The sequence below is a fragment of the Arvicola amphibius genome, chromosome 10, assembly GCF_903992535.2.
Source record: "Arvicola amphibius chromosome 10, mArvAmp1.2, whole genome shotgun sequence".
NCBI lineage: Eukaryota > Metazoa > Chordata > Mammalia > Rodentia > Cricetidae > Arvicola > Arvicola amphibius.
The window spans coordinates 72,256,059-72,276,880 of record NC_052056.1 but is presented as its reverse complement, the minus strand read 5'-3'; the positions used below and the strand labels follow the sequence as shown (position 1 = coordinate 72,276,880).

At 44.0% G+C, this 20,822-nt stretch overlaps 1 protein-coding gene across 3 annotated transcripts in view; it reads left to right on the top strand.

Moving 5' to 3' along the window:
- Window positions 1–20,822, top strand: part of Vps8 (VPS8 subunit of CORVET complex) — a 216,731-nt gene that overhangs the window by 25,123 nt on the left and 170,786 nt on the right. For all 3 annotated transcript variants that reach the window (XM_038345871.2, XM_038345872.2, XM_038345875.1), the window contains 5 exons: window positions 3,903–4,033; window positions 6,467–6,560; window positions 9,617–9,649; window positions 10,674–10,728; window positions 19,450–19,574. In XM_038345871.2, coding sequence (XP_038201799.1) covers window positions 3,903–4,033; window positions 6,467–6,560; window positions 9,617–9,649; window positions 10,674–10,728; window positions 19,450–19,574 — 438 coding nt within the window. The remainder of the gene's footprint in view (window positions 1–3,902; window positions 4,034–6,466; window positions 6,561–9,616; window positions 9,650–10,673; window positions 10,729–19,449; window positions 19,575–20,822) is intronic.

The window sequence follows — 20,822 nt, the reverse complement described above, 5'->3', positions numbered from 1 at the left end:
TGTAATGAGTCTTTCTCTGTCCTACCAGCCAGATCCCAAATAATGACACAGAGACTTAATATTAATTATGAGAGCATGGCCTTAGCTTAGGCTTGTCCCACTAGCTCTTATAGCTTAAATTAACCCATTTATTTTAGTCTACATTTTATTGTGTGGCTCGTTACCTCATCTCTCCATATGGTTCCTGCTGCTTCTTCCAAGTCTGTCTGGGGACTCCACCTTCTTCCTAGAGTTCTTTTCTCTCTCTGACCAGAAGTCCCATCTACACCCTCTGCCTAGCTGCTGACCATTCAGCTTTTTACTACACCAATCACAGCAATATATTTTCATATGGTGTACAAATATCCCACAATGTTGTTTTAATATATTCTTTAGAAGACATGTCTGAGATGTCAGGGTGTGAAATGTCTGGTTGTGTATACACCTGTTAACTGTTGGGTTTTTCTGTGTCCTTCTTTGGCCTTTTACATTTATTGAAAAGTAAATAGTGGTTTTTAATTTGAATTCCTCTGAATATCGATGGCCTTGGATGCCTCCAAGTAGATTTTGACCATTTGGATATCTCTTGTGAAAAGCCCCCCCCCCTTTTTTGTAAAAATTTATTTATTTATGTATATTAGTGCTGTAACATCTGCATGCCAGAAGAGGGCATCAGATCCTGTAATAGATGATTGTGAGCCACCGTGTGGTTGCTGGGAGTTGAACTCAAGACTCCAGAAGAGCAGCCAGTGCTCTTAACCGCTGAGTCATCTCTTCAGCCCAGGAGTTCTTTATATGTGCCATGCAACCTGCACCCCATCTTAGATATAGTTATTAAAATCTCTTCTTTCATTCTGTGTCTCTTTATACCACGGATGGCTTCATTTGATGCCCAGAGGTTATTAACATAGCTCAGCTCTTAGACTTTTCCACTGTGATTAGTTATTTGTGTTTCCTCTGAGTAAGAAAATGTTACCAATTCTGAGGCCAGGATCTTATTATCCTGTTTATTCCTAAATCTTTATTGTTTTTCCTTTCATATTTGAATCTGTAATTCATCTGTAATTTTTTGTTTGTATTAATATGAGGATGATCTGATATCATTTATCTACATTCAGTGGATTGAGACTTTAGATCTTTTTTTTTTTTTTTTTGGTTTTTCAAGACAGGGTTTCTCTGCAGCTTTAGAGCCTGTCCTGGAGCTAGCTCTTGTAGACCAGGCTGGTCTCGAACTCACAGAGATCCGCCTGCCTCTGCCTCCCAAGTGCTGGGATTAAAGGCGTGCGCCACCACCGCCCGGCCTAGACTTTAGATCTTAAGTCTGGGAATGTAGTTCAGTGATAGAACACATGCCTAGCATGTTAGACCCTGGGTTTCATTACTAGTAACACACACAGGCACACAGACACACACAGATGCACGCACACAGAAAGCAAGGAGGGAAGGAGGGGAGATGAGGGGAGGGGAAGGAGAGGAACTAGGATGCTAAAGCAGAGGAGTAGTCATCAGGAGCTCAGAGTCCTTCTCAGCTGCATAGGGAGCTCAAGGCTAGCCTAGGTGCCCAAGACCCTGCCTCAGAGTAAGTATGGGGCTGGAGAGTTAGCTCAGTGGTTATGGACACTTGCTGTACTTGCAGAGGACCCAGGTTCGATTCCCAGCACCCACATGGTGGCTCACAACCATCTGCAACTCCAGTTCCCGGGGATCTGATGCTGCCTTCTTGTCTCTGCAGAGAGTGCATGCACAGGTTGCACAGATATGCAGACAAAACACTCACACAGACGGACACACACAGTCAGTAAACAAAACAAACATAGGCCTTGATAGCAGTGCTGGAGGTGTCCCAGCTCTGTGTCATTGCTGAGACTGATGTCTCAGTTTTGGGTTTTCACGTGCAGGGTTCAGGGGCATGCACAAGTCTGCTAAACTTGATAAGAGTGTGGATTTTTCACAGTTGGGGGAAGCTGATAGCTTTGCTGTGTAGAGTAGTTTTAAATTCCTTCTGACTTCCTCCATTCCTTTATTTCCTTCTTTTTCTTTCAGTTTCTCCCGCAAGCCTGGCTTTTCTCAGGTGCTCTGTTTTATTTAATTATGTGTCCAGACTCCTTAAGAAAATCAAATAAGGCTTTGATTGACTCTCTTGCTGTGACCTTTGCCCTGCAGTTCTTATTTCCCAATTATTTCCTTTTCCTGCAGCAGTTGCTGCAGTCCTTCACAGCTCTCAAGTAACTGTCTCCGTGCCAAGTACAAGCTCATTCTCAGCAGACTTATGTGTGGTGGAGAATTCTGGAATGTGGTGAAATTATAGACTAATGTTGATGTTGAAGACAGATTTCAGAGCCATTACCACATGGCACTTAAAGCTGTGGTCATGAAAAAGCTTCCTCAAATAGGGAGTGTCTGAGGGGCAGAAGAGAGCTACAGATATTCCTGAGGATTAACAGAGTTTGCTGATGGGCTGTCGAGAAGCTAGGAGATGGCACTTGTGTTGGGAACCAAGGAGAGAGTGTTTGTCAGTAGGGAAGGCCAGGCAGAGGACACACTAATTGCAGTAGGCAGTGGTTAGTATCAGCAGCACTGGAGGCCGCCAGCTCCGAATGAGAGGGGAAGGCCGAGGCAATGAGCGTAGGGCAGGGCGTACCTTGGAGATGGGATCGGGAGCGAGAGGTGAGAGCTGCCAGGGAGGCATTGTTCTTGGTTCAGAGGCAGCTGTACAAGCCAGCTCCTCACCCCTTTCCTCTGCCGTTTGTGGCTGAAGGTCAGGAGCCTTGCCCTGCCAAGTCCCTCAAGGGGTGTCCCAGCCCTCTCCACCTCATTCATTCATTCATTCATTCATTCATTCATTCATTTATTTATTATTTATCTATTATTATTATTATTATTATTATTAATTATTTTTTGTTTTTCGAGACAGGGTTTCTCTGTAGCTTTGGAGCCTGTCCTGGAACTAGCTCTTGTAGACCAGGCTGGCCTCCAACTCACAGAGATCCACCTGCCTCTGCCTCCCGAGTGCTGGGATTAAAGGCGTGCGCCACCACCGCCCGGCTTCCTTTAAAGGATAACCAGGGACTGAGTTTTAGTTCAGTAATGCCTCCTTCCTCATAGCCTCCCTTGGCCTCTGTGGTCCTCAGCTGAACTCTGTTTTCCTTCCTTGGTATTCAGACAGCCCTCTAACTGGTCCTTAACCTTCCTCTGTCACAGCCTCTTCCCCACTTATTTCAGCCTGTGTCCCCTTTTATCTTCCTAAAACACTGTTCCCATCTTGTCTCTGCTACTTAGAGGTCCCAATACCCTCCCTCCTGTCTGCTGGAGATAGTATTCTAGTTATTAAATTAGTGAGTGCTGTTACATATTAGGCCTTGTACCAGGTACTGTAGGTACAATGGCAGACAAGGCTGATGTAGGCTCTGCTGCTACCAAATGGATGGAAAACAGTGCTTTGTACAGATTGGACTCTGGCTCATCTAGCCCAGCTTCAGTTTCTATTCATACATTCCTGCTATATTGCAGCCTCCTTTACCTAGTCCAATCCATGTTACGAAATCAAGGTTTCTGCATGTTTTCCACCTAGAATGACTTTCTTCTGTATACCTGTCATATTTTCATGGCAGACATTTGTTTTCTGCTAATTAGCCATTGCTCATCAGCTCACGAGTGAAGCATCTATACAGGCTTGGGTTTTCAAAATACCCTGCAGCCAGCAATGATCTGTATAACTGTTCCTGCTTCTTCCTGCTGTATGAGAGGGTTTGACAGGAACTCTTTGGAGAGTGATCTCTGTGTGGAGTTCTCCACCACGTGTCTCTGGGAACTGAGAATGCGTGGAAGAGAAGGACAAGCCGAAGCAGAAGCTGGGTGCTGTGAAGCCAGCAGTGCCCGGCTCACCCGACCTGACCTTATGACTGCATCTTCTTTCAACCTAGACCGATGATGAAGATGAGTCCTTTGTTCTCGAGGACCCTACCTTGCTAAACATCGACACCATTGATTCTCACTCTTACGACACCTCCTCTGTGGCGAGCTCAGACAGCGGCGACAGGGCCAACTTAAAGAGGTAAATATTCTTGTGTATCATACTTGTATATGGCCAAAATAGATGATTATTTAAAGTCTTTCTCTTTACGGCACAGTATAATTTGATTATTTAAAACCAGTGTCTTCATGCATGGTACAGTCTAGCTTGATGATTTAAAGTCACTGTCTTCAGTTATGGAGTGGCATTTCATTTGCATTTTAATAAGTAAAGCTTGCCTGAGGATCAGAAAAGTAAAACAGTCACCCTGATTAGCCTTACAGACCAGGCAGCAATGACACACACCTTTAATCCCAGCAGCCACTCTTGCTTGCCATAGAAACCGGCAGTAGTGGTGCACAACCTTAATCTCAGAACTAGAGAGGAATATAAAACTGGAGGAGACAGCCCTCAGTCTCAGTCTCATTCTGAGATTCCTGGAGGCAGGATCGCCATTTCAGACTGAGGTAGAGGTAAGGGCCAGTGACTGGCTGTTTTGCTTTTCTGACCTTCAGGTTGAACCCTAATATCTGTCTCTGAGTTTTTATTAATCCTATTTCATTGGTATAGTCTAGTTTGATTCTTTAAAGTCAGTGTCTTCATGGTGCATGTAATTAGCTGTAGGAGGGGTTATAGCTCAGCGGGGACACACTGTGGGGCTTGGCCCTCCTGGCCACCTGTGTTCCCTGTGCTCCCTCACACCACTCTGCAAGGTCAGCTCCAGAACTCTTCATTTCCTTGGAGCAGGTTCAGAGGAGAGCACCAGGGGGACGGCGACAGGACGGTTCCAACTGTCAATAACCCAGGCTCAGCTGCCGTTCACCTCCCACACTCTTGGGGAGAACACAGAGATGAGAGGTGTGGAGAAAGGGTGCTGTAAATGCTTCCTGAGTCTGCATGCAGTCTGCATGCGGGCCAGGGAACCTGCACTCTTCCGCCTAGGTCTTCCGTGCCAGCGCCGTCTTCCTCAGATTGCCGTCTCGGGACAGGGGTCCCTGAAGGTGTATTCAGCTCCTCATCACAGTGTCTTCCAAACAGACGCATAATTCTGATGACCTGCATCCCCTGTTTACAAGTGAGGGTGTGCTCTTGTTGCCTATCAGCTGTGTCCAAGCCTTTGATAACTCTCACAGGTTCACATTTGAGAACCTGTAATTTATTAACGGAAAAAAATCACACACACACACACACACACAAAATCTTGATTAACAAGTTCCTGATTTTGTGCTGAACTGTGTTCATAGTTCCCCTGGGCTGCCTGTGGCTCACCAGGCAGGAGTTGGATGGGACTGGTATGTGATAGTCAGAAGTTCTTGGTGTGCTGTCAGGCTGGGCACTGCCTGCCCGTTTGAGCCTCTCTGAGCACTTTGAACTGGCCCGCCCAGTTTATGCCCATTTGTCCTCGCTCTTCCTCATAGTGTGCCGAGGCAGATTAGACGTCTCTTGGCTGGCAGCTGTGCCTCATCTCCCCCAGTAAACAGGGTCCATTCTTCTCTATTTGCACATTTGTTGTAAGGAGGCTGTTTGTTCATTTCCTGGCCACCCAGACTCCTGACACAACCACACAGAAACTGTGTTAATTAAATACCGCTTGACCTATTAGCTCTAACTCCTTATCGGCTAACTCTTACATATTAATTTAACCCACCCCCATTAATCTGTGCATCACCACAAGGTCATGGCCTACCAGCAAAGTTTCACTGCATCTGTCTCCATGGCTTCTCTCTGACTCCACCTTCTTCCTCCTAGCATTCAGTTTAGTTCCCCCCTACCCCCCACCTAGCTCTAATCTACCCTATCACAGGCCTAAGACAGTTTCCTTATTAACCAATGGTATTCACAGCATAGAGGGTAATCCCACATCAGACATTCCTATTTCTGGTCTGTGCTTTTGTATTTAGAAGCTGTATTTAGAAGTTAGGATATGGGATTCTCGTAGTAGGACCTGTGACTTCCTCATTTTGGGATCAGCAGAGCACATTTTTATTCAGAACAGGCATACCCTGATTAATGCTTGATAAAAGTTTAAGGTGTCCTCGTTGACAGGTGCTGAGGAGTGAAAGTAGGAGCAGCAGAGCGAGTGACGAATGACGACAGACTGGGGAAGGGGGGGCAGAGGTCGTCAGGCAAGTGGGGTGGTGCAGGTGCAGGGGCAGGAGTGGTGGTGGCAGGAGCTGTGGTCTGCACAGCTGTCCTTCGGGAGAGCAGGAGAAGCCAACCCTGTATCAGGTGGACAGGGAACATTTGGAGCAAGGGAAGAAGAATGTTAGTTTGTTTTTTTGCTTGAGACTCTGAGCCTCAAGTTAGAGCACATCTGAAGGTTGGTCTTTTAATAACAATTAATTATATAATTACTGGTAATTAATAACAGCAGTGTTAGTTTCTACTTTTAAGATGTATATTCTTCTCTCAGAGCTGTGGGGTCCTACCTTTCCATCCTTCTGCTAAGTATTTCCTCCTCCTCCTCTCTCTCAGGAAGAAGAAGTTGCCTGATGCCTTCTCACTGCATGGGTCGGTTATGCGACATTCACTCCTGAAGGGAATATCTGCTCAGATTGTGTCTGCCGCTGTGAGTGTCTGTCTGTCCTTCCACAGCCAATGACCTCTAGTGATTTGGTGAAGCAGGAGTGAGCACGAGCAAAGCCCAGCTCTCCTTATGGTTTTTCCCATTATTTTTGACTTGCGGGCCTTGCAGCCATGAGAGTAAAGGTCTGTGAGCATTGCGGTATGCGGAACGAAGTGTGGCAGCCAGCAAAGAGAAGCACTGTCTGCCGTCTCCTTGCGCTCCTTTCCAGGGTAGCTGCCATCTTGTGAGTTTGGCTGAGGTGCAGTGCTTGTGATTGCTCAGGATTATGACCAATCGATTTAAAATAACGGGCAAGTCTTTTTCATGTGCCCTTGTGAAAGAAGATAAAGCCATGCCCTGACTTGGCAACTCAAAGGAAGCTGAGAGAGGGGAGAGGTGCCACTGAGAAGGGAGGCAGCCCTGGTGAGTAGGGCCACTGCACATACAGTGGCTGCAATGGAATTTGTGACCTTTTTTTTTTTTTTTTTTGAAAATGTTTTAGAACACTGGGTTAGGTGAAAAAGTAATATTTAGTAGTATTGAAGACCGTGGTCTCTCAGATACTCTCCCTTTGACCCCACAGCCCATACTCGTTTAGTCTGTCAAGTCTGTTTTCTGTAGATGACAAGGGTGACAATACACTGATGATGGCATCAGGACCTCAGTATCATTTTATGTTCTTTTCATGGCATTTAACATTTTACATATTTAATTTGAAAGTTATTTTTCAAGAGAACGAGAGGGTAAGACAGTAGGAGTCATGACATCCAGTGTGTTAGAGAAAGCTCTCTTGCAGCTAGGAGGTGATGTGCATGCCAGGCAGCTGGCATGTCCTGACGCAGCTGATGCACACACATCAGACAGGATGTTAGCTGGAGAGGTGGCCACGCAATGGAGCGTGGGCAGTGCCCTTCCGGCTTTTGACGGAGAGTAACTCACATTTGCCAGAATGGAAACCACCTGTCGAGGATCACGTTTCCGTGACATTTTCTGAATCTAATCCTTATGTAGGTGATGAAATTCATTCCTTTAGAAATCACGATGGACCAGAGCAGTCATTTGACCCACCTGTGCAGTTTAAAAAATATTTTGGATAATGGAGACTGAGCTAGCGCTCAGACACTGAGCACTGATTAGATAAACCTGCTCCTTAAAGGGGCTTCCTCCCTCTCGAGGATGAGGGGGCAACTCTAATGCATCCCAGAGTGTGTGCACTCTGCTCTCTCCGCATTCTTCCGGCTGAGCTGCTCTGGCATGTTCAGATAACGCCGCTCTTCCTGTGCCAGGCACGATGCGGTGCTCTCCCAACCCTGGATCACCAGCCCCATTTAAGCTGCTTGCTTTCCCGTGATGGTTGGTTGGTTAACATGTAAAGCTGGTTCTGTTTGGGGAATTATTCCTGAACAGCTGTTCACATGTGCCTTCAGCCTTGTGGACAGTGATGTTATCAGACCTGCTTGGACCTTGATCATCCTGACTTTGGAGTCCATGCATGAAAAACACTTAGGAAACATGAAACTGCTTAATTTGGGGATCCTTCTCAAAGTAATGTGACATATGACTAAATTTAAAATTAATTCAAATTAGGTTTTTAAAGGAATTTATCATTTTAAGGATGAACTTTAGGGTATTATAGATGCCTCAGCACATGTTTTATTATTGTTTAAAAACATGTCCCCTGTGCCCGACTCTCTTGGGGACTCACCCACAGCTTCTCAGCTGAGTCATTAGTGGAGCAGCATAGGGATCTGTGTTCTAATTAGCATTCCAGGGACGGTCACAGAGTGGCTCTCAAGAGCTGCAGCATCACCAGTTCCATAACTTCCTTAGTTACCTCTCCCTCCTCCTCCTTCCCTCCATCGTTTCTCTCCCTCTCTTCTCCTTCCCTCCATCGTTTCTCTCCCTCCCTCCCCCTGGCTTTGCTTTAGCTCCTTGCTCAGCTGTGCCACTTTTCTTTTCCGTGTGCTTTCCCATTCATCTCCACTTCAAGAGTGCTTTCGCTTTTTAATTAGCATCCCAATCGCAGGCTTCGTTATGGCATTTTCATAATGCTTGCTTTCGGTTGACCCACCCCCTACACTCTTCTCCCTCATTTCCCTGCTCCACCACCAGGAAAATTCCAGTTTCTATGCTACAGTGTTTCTTTCCCGCATCTGTCATTTATACCCTTTGAAGTCAGATGGCTTCTGCACTCATTTGAATGTAGTTTATGGTTTTCATCTGTGCCCTCATCCCTGCTTTTCTCTGTGCAGAACAGAACACAAGTTGTATATCAGATATTTATATCAGGCCCTGTGTTCCTCTGCTCCCCCTTGACAGACAGGACGCAGGATGAAGATGATGTCCCAGCGCTGCATTACCACAGCTGTTATAATTAAAGCTTAAATAGCCTAGAGAGACGCCTTATACCATTCTTTGCATTTAATTCTGTTCGCAGGTGTGTTAAGATAAATAGAGCAGTACTTGCTGCTTTTCTGAACACGTAGAGATCATTGTCAGAACAGTTAGGTGACTTAATGTGTTACATTTACTCGTAAGGAGCTGAGCTGTACTTGATGTTTGGCTTGTTTGAGACCAGACTGGCTCGTCCCTGACCAGCTTCCTTTAGTCACTGGAGTTAGTCCACTGGAGAGGAGCGTCCTACTCAAGAGGTGCGGGACCTGTAGCGAGTCCCCTTGCCTTGAATCTTTGATTCTACCATTTTGATCCTGTAATCAGTGTTGGGTTTGCTGCCCACCTTCCTCTCGGTACCTGCTGGCACGTTGACCACCGACTTCTAGTAGTCTGTTTACACTGTGGGAAACAAATTCCTTTCCTTCTTTAAATTTCCATTTCGAATCCACACAGAAGTGTCTGTTACCATTAGTAAAATAAAGTAGCCTTCTCTCAGGCTAATCTGCTTTGAGGGCTGCAGGTTTGTCATTCTTACTGAGGGGGAGGCCAAGGGTGCCTGCCCTTCCTCCTCAGCTGCTCAGGCCCAAGTGCGCATAAAAAGAGGCTGCAGCTTACCTTCAATACCAGTATCTTTTCCAATTCTTCCCTTTTACAATCTCTTTTAGGACAAAGTCGATGCTGGCTTACCCACAGCAATTGTAAGTATACCTTTAATCCCTCAAGGTAAGGTTTTTAATTTCACTGAGTTCTCAGGTTTACTATTAAAATATTGAGTGCTAGTATGATAAATTCTCAAGTCACTTTCCTTTTAGTAATCAAGTTTAAAACTTGCTCTTGCTGGATTTTGATTTTTCTGCTTTATTGTTTAGCTTGCTGGCTCTCGCTCGAGAGCAGGGAGTGGAGAAACAGACCTTTCCAGCATTAGTTCCCCTGTGAGCTGTGTCCCCTAGTCTGTCAGGACTGGAGTGGTAGCGAGTGAGTGAGCTCTGGTAATACACATTCCACAGCTACGGACCTGCGGATAGTGTCTGGAGCGGCTGTGGCAAGCTAGAGAGGCTGGAAAGTGCATTAAAGGACCTGCCTTCTGGTTTTCTTCAGCCGCTCTGTGGCTGTCTCATTAGTCACTGGTGAGGAAGTGGGCTCAAGTGGCCCGTTCTGGTGTCTCTTGCCTGCTGGTGATAAACTAGAGAAAAGTATTCTCGTCCCTCCACATTGCTAGAAGGCCCTGAGTGAGCCATATAAGTACCTCTTCAGCTGGCCAGAGAGTGGGTTGGTGTTTAATTGTAAGTTGCTTGGAGTCAGTGGTTCTCAATCTTCCTAATACTGCAACCCTTTAATGCAGTTCTTCATGTTGTGGTGACCCCCAACCATAAAATAAATTTCGTTGCTACTTCATAATTGTAATTTTGCTACTGTTATGGATTGTAATATAAATAGTCTTGGAGGTAGAAGTTTGTCAAAGCGGTTGTAACCCACAGGTTGAGAACTATGGCTTTAAAGGGAGCCAAATAATATAGTTCATATATCGTACTGAGTATGTGATATTTTGATAACATTTCTCTTACATTTAGAGGAATTCTTAGACATAAAGATGCCCTGGGCTTGATTTCTCATTTTGCTTTCTGGATGAAATTCCTCGTTTCAGTGGTCAACGTGCCAGCGGGTGCCGAGAGGAAGGCGGGCAGCAAACCCAACACTGATTGTCTTCCCTTCTGTTTCCAGGCGGTATCCAGTCTCATAGCAGTGGGCACATCTCATGGATTGGCTTTAATATTTGGTAATTTTCTAAGAATTTTCTTCTTTTAAATATTGAGGTTCCTTTTAGGTTTTAAAATGCCCTTTAGTTACGTTTTATATGGTAGACTTGATCTTTCAAGGACACAGCAAGGAAGCCATGAAGAAGTAGCAGTGGGTGTTGTGAAGTTAAAAATGATGGGCTCCTGGCTGCGCTTCCTACTCACGGCACGTTTCTTTCCATCTGCATGAGGAAGGTGTAGCTGCTGCACATCGCTGTGCTGCACACCTGGGCGGGAGAACAGTGCGGGGAGAACCTGCTTGTCAGCATGTCTCCCTCTGATTGGTGGTGGGACAGGTATTCAGAAAGGTCTCCAGGAAAGGGATCCCCAGGTTTCTGAGTCATCTCCATTGTAAATCTTCCTAAACTGAAAATAAGCTAGCCTGTAATTACCTTGTTTTCTGAGTTAAGAGAGCATGGATAGTTTGATTATATGGTAGAAATTAGTTGCATTTTTTCTCTGAGACTAATCAGTTTCGTTAGGCTTTTGCTTTTGAATTCAGTATCAAACAGGCTGTTTTGATCTTTTTAAAAACGTGAAGCCCTTCAGGTAGTATTCTCAGGTCTTTGTGTGTGCGGGTGCATGCTCTGGGGCTCAGAGCCTGCATATCTTAGATGGGAACTAGCAAGGGCTGCTCGGTAAGGGTTACTTGAGGGCGTTTTATTAGCAGAACCATAGTTCGATTTCTGTGAGTCTTATAGTTTTTACCATCCATGCAAATAACTAGTTCTTTCCCATTGTTACTGAACAATTTTACTTTCTATTTATAAATTTTCCATTATTCCAAAAGCTTTATTTGACATATAATTATATTACCTGGTCTTTTCAGATATGGCTGATTTAAATAATAGTTTTATTTCTTGAAGAGCAGAAGGAGAGAAACAAAAGTGTCACTTCCCTAAGAGAACTTTAGAATTGAATCTTAAAATGGTATCTTTTTTCCTGTATAATTGATATGTATCCGTAGTAGGAAATGTACAAAACATCGATTGTGCAAGTTGGAGAATATAAAATAACAAGTTACAATATCTAGGGCTAATCTTCAGCATTTCTGTGTAGCCATCCATCCCTTTCCCCACATATGTGTATAGCTGTATGTATATTCCTAAGGAGCCGCTTTTCATTCTTGTGGGCCCCTCCCCATGCATTTCTGTGTTTGAACGCAGCATCTTTGTTCATTTGAGATGTCTCACTGTGTAGCGTAGGCTTGCGCAGAACTTGCTCATGTGGCCTGGATTGGCCACAGACTCGTGGCAGTCATCTTGCCCCAGCCTCCCAGTGTTGAGAGTACAGGCATGGAACATCATTTTAATGGACATGCAATGTTCTTTCAAATGGATCCATGAAAATTTAATTAGCCTTTTGCTCAAGGAAGCCTCTTCAGCTGTTTCTAAACAGTAGAGTCATATGCAGCTTTATTTCTGTATTTTTTTTTTTTTTTTTGCATATGATCGTTTTTAGAACAAATTCCTACAAGTGGAAATGTTTGGGCCGGGACATGAACATAGCAGGTGGGGAGGGCCTTGTTTTCCTTTGAGGGGATAATCACTATTAGATGATTAGATTTGGGGGGAGGATCTCAGAGTCTTGTGTCCCACTGCTCTGGTTTGAAGTGTCTGAAGTGATCGACACGCACGGTCAGGTTCAGAATTAAACAGTGCTGGCTCCTAGATCAGCTGTCTCCTGTTTTAAGCAGTTCTTGTCCCCGAGTGAAAATGAGGCAGAACGGCGCGCGAGAAGCAAAGGTGAGAAGAGGTAAAGGCGACTTGGGACAATCCCATGTTTGTCTGCCGGGAGAGCGCCTGTCAGTTCTTCCTGTGTAGCAGCCATCCGTTTTCCTCAGCTCTGCTCGAACTCTCTCCGTTCCTTACCAAGAGGTTGGAAGAGCGCGAGACTGTTTATAGCTGTGCACGAAGTGTTGGCTACAGACAAGTGTGTTAACACGGAGGAGTGCGTTCACTCTTGGTGCTGTCTCCTTCGTTTCCTTGGACCTGCCTGCCGGTTTTCCAAAGCCCTCAGCAGTTTTCCTGTAGAAGTGATGGAACAATGATCTTTTCTTACAGCTTCACGGGAAAGAAAGTGTGACAGAGCGGACATTCTGAGGAAGAACCATAGTGTCTGGCTTTGCACTGAGTTTTAATAGTACAGTTAAATTTTACTTGCTTATAGGCGACGGATGTTTGGACAGCGCTTTTGAACAAATACATTAAAATTTGTTAAAAAGCCTAGAAACAAATGGCAGACCCCGTGAAGTGTCTAGACTAGCTGTCTGGGTTAGATCTGGACTTTAAAAAATATATTTGTTTATCCCAGAAACCTAGCAGGAAGACTGACTTTGTTTGAGCACTGATATGTTCTCTGGGAATCAGGTCTGAGTCTTTAAAACACAAACCCGCACTTCTGGAAGACTTGTGTGGTCCCAGCGTGCGACACCAACACCGAGCGTGTCTGGGTTCTCACCTCACACAGGGTCTCAATACAGGTGTCTCTCTCCCTTACACCTCCATTTCCCTTTTCCCTAAAGTGTGCTCTGGTGATGTGTCTCTTTGAAAGGGTTTTGCTTCTGTTTAACTGAACATGGATTTTTCTGCCTGTGCTATAATTTGAATGTTCTATGTTTTCGCTTTTCCCAGAACCAATACTTCCCTGATTGTAACCACAAATGCTAGGACATCACTTATCCACGTCAGCGTCTGTTACTCCCGTAGATAGATGAAGCTCATCATTTATACCCTTCAGAGTTGGCCTACATTTCTCTCTGAACTTTTGAACTGATTTCTTTTTTCTCCCTCTCTTTTGATCTTTTCTCCATGGATTCAAAAGGAAAAGGTATAGTAAATTTGGTATGCATGAATAGTTCTTTTTCTTTTGAGCTTTTTAACATTTAAAGAGAGTATTGTCAATTACACTTAATGCCATCTTACAAAAGAAAAGTAAATAGCTACCTAAAAATTGGTTAAAACGGTTACTGTGGAAAATTAAAAATATATGCATATTTTCAGTGCTTAATTTTAGCTGAAAAAATGGAATTCTTTTAGGCAGTTTTCAGTATGTTCTGTTTCCTCCATTCTTTTAATACAGCTCTGCGCTTTGTCTTGAAGTCTATGTTGGCCAGTGGAGGTGACATTTTGTGCCATAAACTTTATCAATGATAAGTCACATAGAATTTTAGCACCTATCAGCTAACCATGAGTACAGAATTCCAGATTCTAAGGAGACATTGTTGCAGTGTTTTATTGCAACATTACCTTGTTGATACCCAGTTTCTGGGTACTTTTGTAGAGTAACTGCCCTACTTAGGCTTTTCTGAAACCTCCGCCTTGTGCTCACAGCTGCCACAGTTCTGTGCTCTGGTCCTCAGCTCAAGCACACTAACATCACAGTGGCATGGGTATCTGGGAATGCACACTGGCTCTTCCATAGTAGCAGTGTTCTAGAAGGTAGCCAGTCCGCGGGGGATTCAGGGTGCCCCGGTTAGGAAGCATCGTAGAAGGAGGAAGGTTTGGCTGTATGAGCCGCTCAGGTAAAAGCGCAGCACTATTTTGTATCAAACGTGACAAATGCTTTACAATGAGGTCTCCTTTTTAACTTTCCCCTGGCCCTAGAGCTTGTTACAGTGGGAGTAATAAATACAGGGTGAGAAAGTAACACTTAGCCTGGCATGCTGGCAGCTGGATCTGTGAGTTCCAGGATAGCCCGGGCTACACAGAGAAGCCAAGAAAAACATCACGCTGAGAGTGGTGACTGCTGAGAGGTTAAGGTTAGACTCATCTGCCTACAAGTCAGTCTGTTTCCTTGTGGAATTCTGAAATGTGTTCGGCTTTAGATTTTAAGCTATGATTTGTGACTTTTTGTTGCTATTTTCACATTACTGTCCAGCCCAGCATGCGGTCCACCCTATAAAAGTGGTTTGAGCCTTCCTTATCCAAATGCTTGGTGTCTGGAGTGCTTCAGATTTTGAGTCTTTTGTGTTTTGGAATATTTGCATAGACTTTGCAGATTGAACATCTCTAATCTAAAATCTAAAATTTAGAATGCTTCAAAAGCCTGAAGTGTTGCAATGTCAGTTTGATCAAGCTCAGGAAGGACTGGATTCACAATACTTTTGATTTTGTTTGGATTGGGGATGCTTACCCAGTACTAATAAAAATTAAGTGTAATTCACTCAATGGCAAATAGCTTTTTTTTCTTTAAGACTAAGTATCATTTTGTATTTTTGATTGCCCTGGGACTCACTCGAGTAGACCAAATTTGTTTTGAATTTGTGACAACTGCCTGTGCTTCCGGTGTTGGGTGTTGAGATTATAGGTCACCTCGCCCAGCTTCTATGTTTTGTGATTCTGGACCTGGCGTCCTCTTAATTATATCTAAACTATATTAACTATATCACTGCTGCTGATACTAATTTCTTACATTCGTGTCACTTGATAATGCTCAAATTGTTCATAGACATTTTGTTGCTCAGATTTTAAGCTCTGTGAAGCGTGCAGGAAAAGTGATGTTCTCATTTTATATTTCTTGACTGGGTCACCTCCTTTATAACATCAACACTTTTAAAATATTAAGTCAACAGTGGTAGCCAGATATAATTTTATGCTGCTTTGTATTTAAAAGTAGATGAATTTACTATGAATCTAATACATTTTTTTTTTCGGTGCTAGACAGTGGAGGCTCCAGGATGCAGGGGAGAATAGAGCTAGTTTTCTTTTAAAGTTAACAACTCAACAGGAGCCCGGGCAGAGTTCTCACCCTCGCTTGTCTTTCTGCTGTGTGCATGCTTTTTCCTGTCCCTGTAACTGCAAGCTCAGTATTTAGAAGACGTTGTGCTATTTCATCCCACCACTCCGGCTGTGCAGGTTCATACGGACTACAGGATGGTTATCTCCGGTGGCACAGAAGGCCACTCTTTTTCCCATGGCATAGCTGCCTCTGCCGCCTCGAGACAGGCTACTCACAGCAGGCTTGGCATACCATGACAATGGGTGTATAAACGCAGAATAAAAGCTGATTATGTTTTATATGTAGTCTGTCTCCTGCCACCATCTTTGCTACTTGAAAAATGCCGTGTGTAAATATAAACGTAAGTTAGTTTTCAGTGGAGACCTGGTCACATTCTAGGGACACTGAATTTGTCCTTTGTAGATATCATTTTATTTTAGTAATCTATCCTCTCATTGAAGCAATGAGGCGATGGGCTGTTCTCTACATTGCATAGATGAAGATGGGAAGTTAAGTTATACAAAGTTGCCTCTATGTATAGTTGCAGTGCCTGTAACTCTTTAGTAGAGGGGAAATTGAAAGCAAGACTTCATGGGCATGATACCTCATCACAGACGCTATAGAAACAAGATAAAAACATGGGAAAAACCAAGGGAACAATTGAGAATCTTTTCACTGACATGAACTCTACAATATAAAGTTAGCATATATTGCAGGAGTGACCAAGGTTAGTAATTTAGTTTCTTTCCTCTCTTGGCTAGTTTTTATTATATGGGAACTGTAGGCAGGGAAGCTTAGGCATTTCTGGCTTTTCTTTGGACAGGGCCTCATAAAACCTAGATTGGCCCTGTAATTGTTATATAGCTGATGGTCTGAACTCCTGATCCTCTTCCCTCTGCTTCCAAGTATTGGGGTCATAGGCATGCAGAGGTTTTTAGATAGATCTTCCCTTGTCTTAAGTCATATACTATCTGTTTGATCAGATTTCCCTGTTTTCCTGCCTTCTCTGTCACATAAGAGTACTTAAACCAGGCAGTGGTGACTCATGCCTTTAATCTCAGCACTTGGGAGGCTGAGACAGGAGGATCTCTAAGTTCTAAAGGCCAGCCTGGTCTTTAGAGTGAGTTCCAGGATAGCCAGGGCTTCACAGAGAAACCCTGTCTCAAAAAACCAAAAGCCAAAACAACCCAAAACTTAAATTGGGGTTTGTGTGTGCAAAGCAATTGCAAGTGTATTAGAGCATCAGGACTTGTAAGACATGGATCCCAAAACAGGCTTGCAGAAAGTCTCAGTGCCATTGGCCACCACTCTATGCCTGGAAGGTAGGAAGTCTGGACTTGGGGAGTTAGTGTGAGATTTGGGAGTTAGTGTGAGATTTCATTATCAGTTCTTTGCTCTCTGTGTGACTCTGATTGGGAGTACACACAGAATACCATTGCCCAGTCATGGTCAGTTTGCCATCCAGGGTGTGGATAGTCCTCTAAATGTACGAGGAAGATCACGGAAAACCCAGCTGTAGGCAGTTTCAGAAGACAAAAGAAGCAGAATATCCTAGTTAGATGCAAGAAATTCTAGAATAAAAGGTTTTAATAATAAGGGTTAAATTAAAGTTAAAAATTAGGGGGAGGCTAGCTTGAATGTGTGTGTGAAAATTGTAATTATATGATTCTGGGTGTGAGATAAAGGTAGGACTTTTAAAACACACGAGACCTTGTATATTTATGGGTTTATTCTTTTCAAATATTTACCTTGGGAGTTTGAAATCTGAAAAAACTTAAAAGCCGTTGAGTATTTTCTGTGTGCCCGATGTAGTGCAGCCATTAATTGTCTCAGGCCCCCTGTGCCCGCTGCAGTTAGTCTATGAACCCAGAGTTCTTCCTACGGAGTTCATATTAGATGGGAATGAGCACTTACCCAGTACTGCAGTTGCGCCTGAGAGCATCCTCCAGGCTCTTTGGTGACAGGCAGCTCTTACAGTAGTTAGGGCTATACTAATGAGAGCCACGGGATGACCATCGGGTGTTCTGAAGTGCTAAGTCACTCAGGGTCTTGGCCCTCAGAGAGTCATGCCTGACAGAGGAGGAAAGTGTGCGTAGACTTCCCAGGAGGGATGGAAGCCCAGTAGGGCAGGGGCAGCCCCAGGCTCTGCACTTTGTCTACTTTTGGTTCCTTGAAGCAGTTGTCTAGGTGCACTTTCTTATATTTAAAGAGTATTAAGGATCTATTTATGGTCTGAGTCTGCATGTAGTGCCTGTGGAGGCTGGAAGAGGGCAGCAGACCCCGGGACTGGACAGCCACCCTGTGGGTGCTGGGAACCAAACCTGGTTTCTCTGCAAGAGCAGCAAGTGCTCTCAGCCACTGAACCATCCCCCCAGCCCTCATTACATTTTTTTTTTTTTAAATCTTGTTGTTTTCATGTAGGGATAATCACGAACTCTCTACAAAATGAGCTTTGTCTAGGAGAGGACCTAGGTCAATTGTATTTAATTGTTAGGTAATAACATTTAATGAGCACTTCCTACAAAAACTTAAAAAACAATTTTTAAGGTAATTTAAATATTTACCCCAAAATTTTGCTTTCACTATTCAGTTCATTTGCTTGGCTAACCTTTTCTACATGGATAGCATAAATGTAAATTTAAACAAATTCTTTTTCTTTTAAAGTGTTTTTTTTTTATTGGTTTTTCGAGACAGGGTTTCTCTGTCTAACAGCCCTGCCTGTCCTGGAACTAGCTCTTGTAGACCAGGCTGGGCTCGAACTCACAGAGATCCACCTGCTTCTACCTCCCGAGTGCTGGGAATAAAGGCGTGCACCGCCACTGCCTGGCCCTTTAAGTCAAATTTTAATAACAAAACGTTATTTTCTGCATATGGGTGTTTGTGCACTGTATTTTCTGCGCACACACACACACACACACACACACACACACATATATGTAGTGCTTGAGGTCAGAAGAAGGGGTGAGATCCCCCGGACTGGAGTTACAGACTCTCATGAGCTGCCATGTGGGTGCTGGGAACTGAACCTAGACCCTGTGGAAGAGCAACTGGTGCCCTTAACCACTGAGCCAATTTTAAATTAGTACATTTTGAATTTTGAAGTTTAATCACTGCAGGAGATCAAGAGTATAGGTGATTTTCATAGCAGGGTATGATAGCCTGTGTTTTATTTCCCTTGCTTCTAGAATTAGCTCTTCAAGATCATGGCTTTGTCCTAAAGTAGCAGTTCTCAACCGTGTGTCATTATTCCTTTCGGGACTGAACAGGTGTTTACAGGTGTTGCCTAAGACCATCGGAAAACATAGAAATTTACTTTACGATTCATAACAATAGCAAAATTATAGTTACGAAGTAGCAGCAAAAATAATTTTATGGTTGGGGGTCACCAGTGCCTTTCGTGGGGCTGGGAATGGCTTAGTGGGTCAGAGCACACCCACTGTGTAAGTAAGTGGGTGTGAGCTCAAGTCCCTAGCACCCATGTAGAAGCTGTGTGGCCAAACTTGCCTCTAACTCAGGGTGGAAAGGTGGGGACAGGAGGATCGCAGGAACTTTGTGGACAGTCAGCGTAGCTGAACAGTGAACTTCAGGTTCAGTGAGAGCCCCGTCCCAAAATAAGGGGAAGAGCAGTATTGAAGATACCTAACATCCTCTCGTGGCATACTAATGCACGGGCATCTGTGGTCATAGACACAGACACACACACATACACAAGCACACACACACACTACCGACCCCACACATGCACACAGACACACCACAGGCCCCCTTCCCCCACTGCACACAAAGAAGGTGGTGTTCCCTGTATCCTAACATCTTAGAAATAGAAAAAAAGTTAATTGTAGGATGAGGCAGCTTCGAGATTGTTGGTTTGCTTAAGAAAATGTATTTTCTTAGGGGTTCCTGTTGTGTCACCAGTGGGTTTGAATCGTGTCTTCTTGTGGGCAGTAGTGTTTTATCTCAGGGTCTAATGTGCTTGCCTCTAGATCAGAATCAAGCCCTGCGCCTCTGCCTGGGCAGCACAAGTGTCGGAGGGCAGTATGGAGCCATCTCTGCCCTCAGCATCAACAATGACTGCTCGAGACTTCTCTGTGGCTTTGCTAAAGGACAGGTAAGGTGACGGCTTCATTGACCCTCAAGGTGATGTTAAAGTGGAATCTAAATATTTTTTAGGTAAATATTTTGAAGAACAAAATGCATGTTATGTGTTATGAAGTGATGTATCTAGAGGTGACATGCCTGTTAGTGCCAGTTTGGGGTCTGTTAGTCTGACCTTTGGCTTGTTTAGATTTTTAAAATAATTGTTACAGACTGAACTAGACTTTGTAGCTTTCATATTCTAATGGTGCTTATCTTGGTAGATAGCTTTTATAAAATATATCCTCTTATGGTAGTAGTGTGTAATTGTGGTTGTTTTTATTTGTTTTCTGATGAGAGAGAGAAAGAGAGAGAGAGAGAGAGAGAGAGAGAGAGAGAGAGAGAGAGAGAGAGAGAGAGAGAGAAAACACCCATGGTGTGTGCACATGTGTAAAGTCTGAAGGACAAGTTCAGTCATCCTTAGTTATATTGGACTAGTGAGCTCCAGGATCTTGTCTCCATCCCCAGAGCTGTAATTACACAGCACCTAGCTCCTCTTTTCTTTTCTTTTTTCTTTTTTTGGTTATTCAAGACAGGGTTTCTCTGTTGCCTTGGAGCCTGTCCTGGAAATAGCTCTTATAGACTAGAATGGACTAGAAGTTCACAGAGATCTGCCTGCCTCTGCCTTCTGAGTACTGGCATTAAAGGCATGCATCACCACTGCCTGGCGGCTTTGTTTTTTCTTAAAGGATTATTTTTATCTATCTGTCAGTCTATCTATCTATCTATCTATCTATCTATCTATCTATCTATCTATCTATCTATCTATCTATCTATTGTTTTCTTTTTCAAGACAGAGTTTCTCTGTATAGCCTTAGTTGTCCTGGAACTTGCTCTGTGGATCAGGCTAGCCTTGAACACACAGAGATCCACTTGCCTCTGCCTCCTGAGTGCTGGGATTAAAGGTGTGTGCCACCAACACGGAATGATTTATTTTATTTTAAACTATGTGTGTACTTTTCTGTGTGGATATGTGCACCAAGCACAGGCGCCCACTGAGATTGGAGGCGTTGGCTCTCCCTGAGCCATTGTGAGCTTTCTGTGTGGGTGCCAGGAAATGGACTCAGATCCTCTGCAAGAGAAGCGGTGATCTTTATGGCTGAGCCTGCTCTCTTGCTTCCTCCAGCCCTTGGCGTTTTTATAGTTCTAGGGATTGAACTCAGGATCTTATGCTTACAAAGCAAGAATTTTGCCAACTGGCCATCTCCTCACCCCTTGTGGC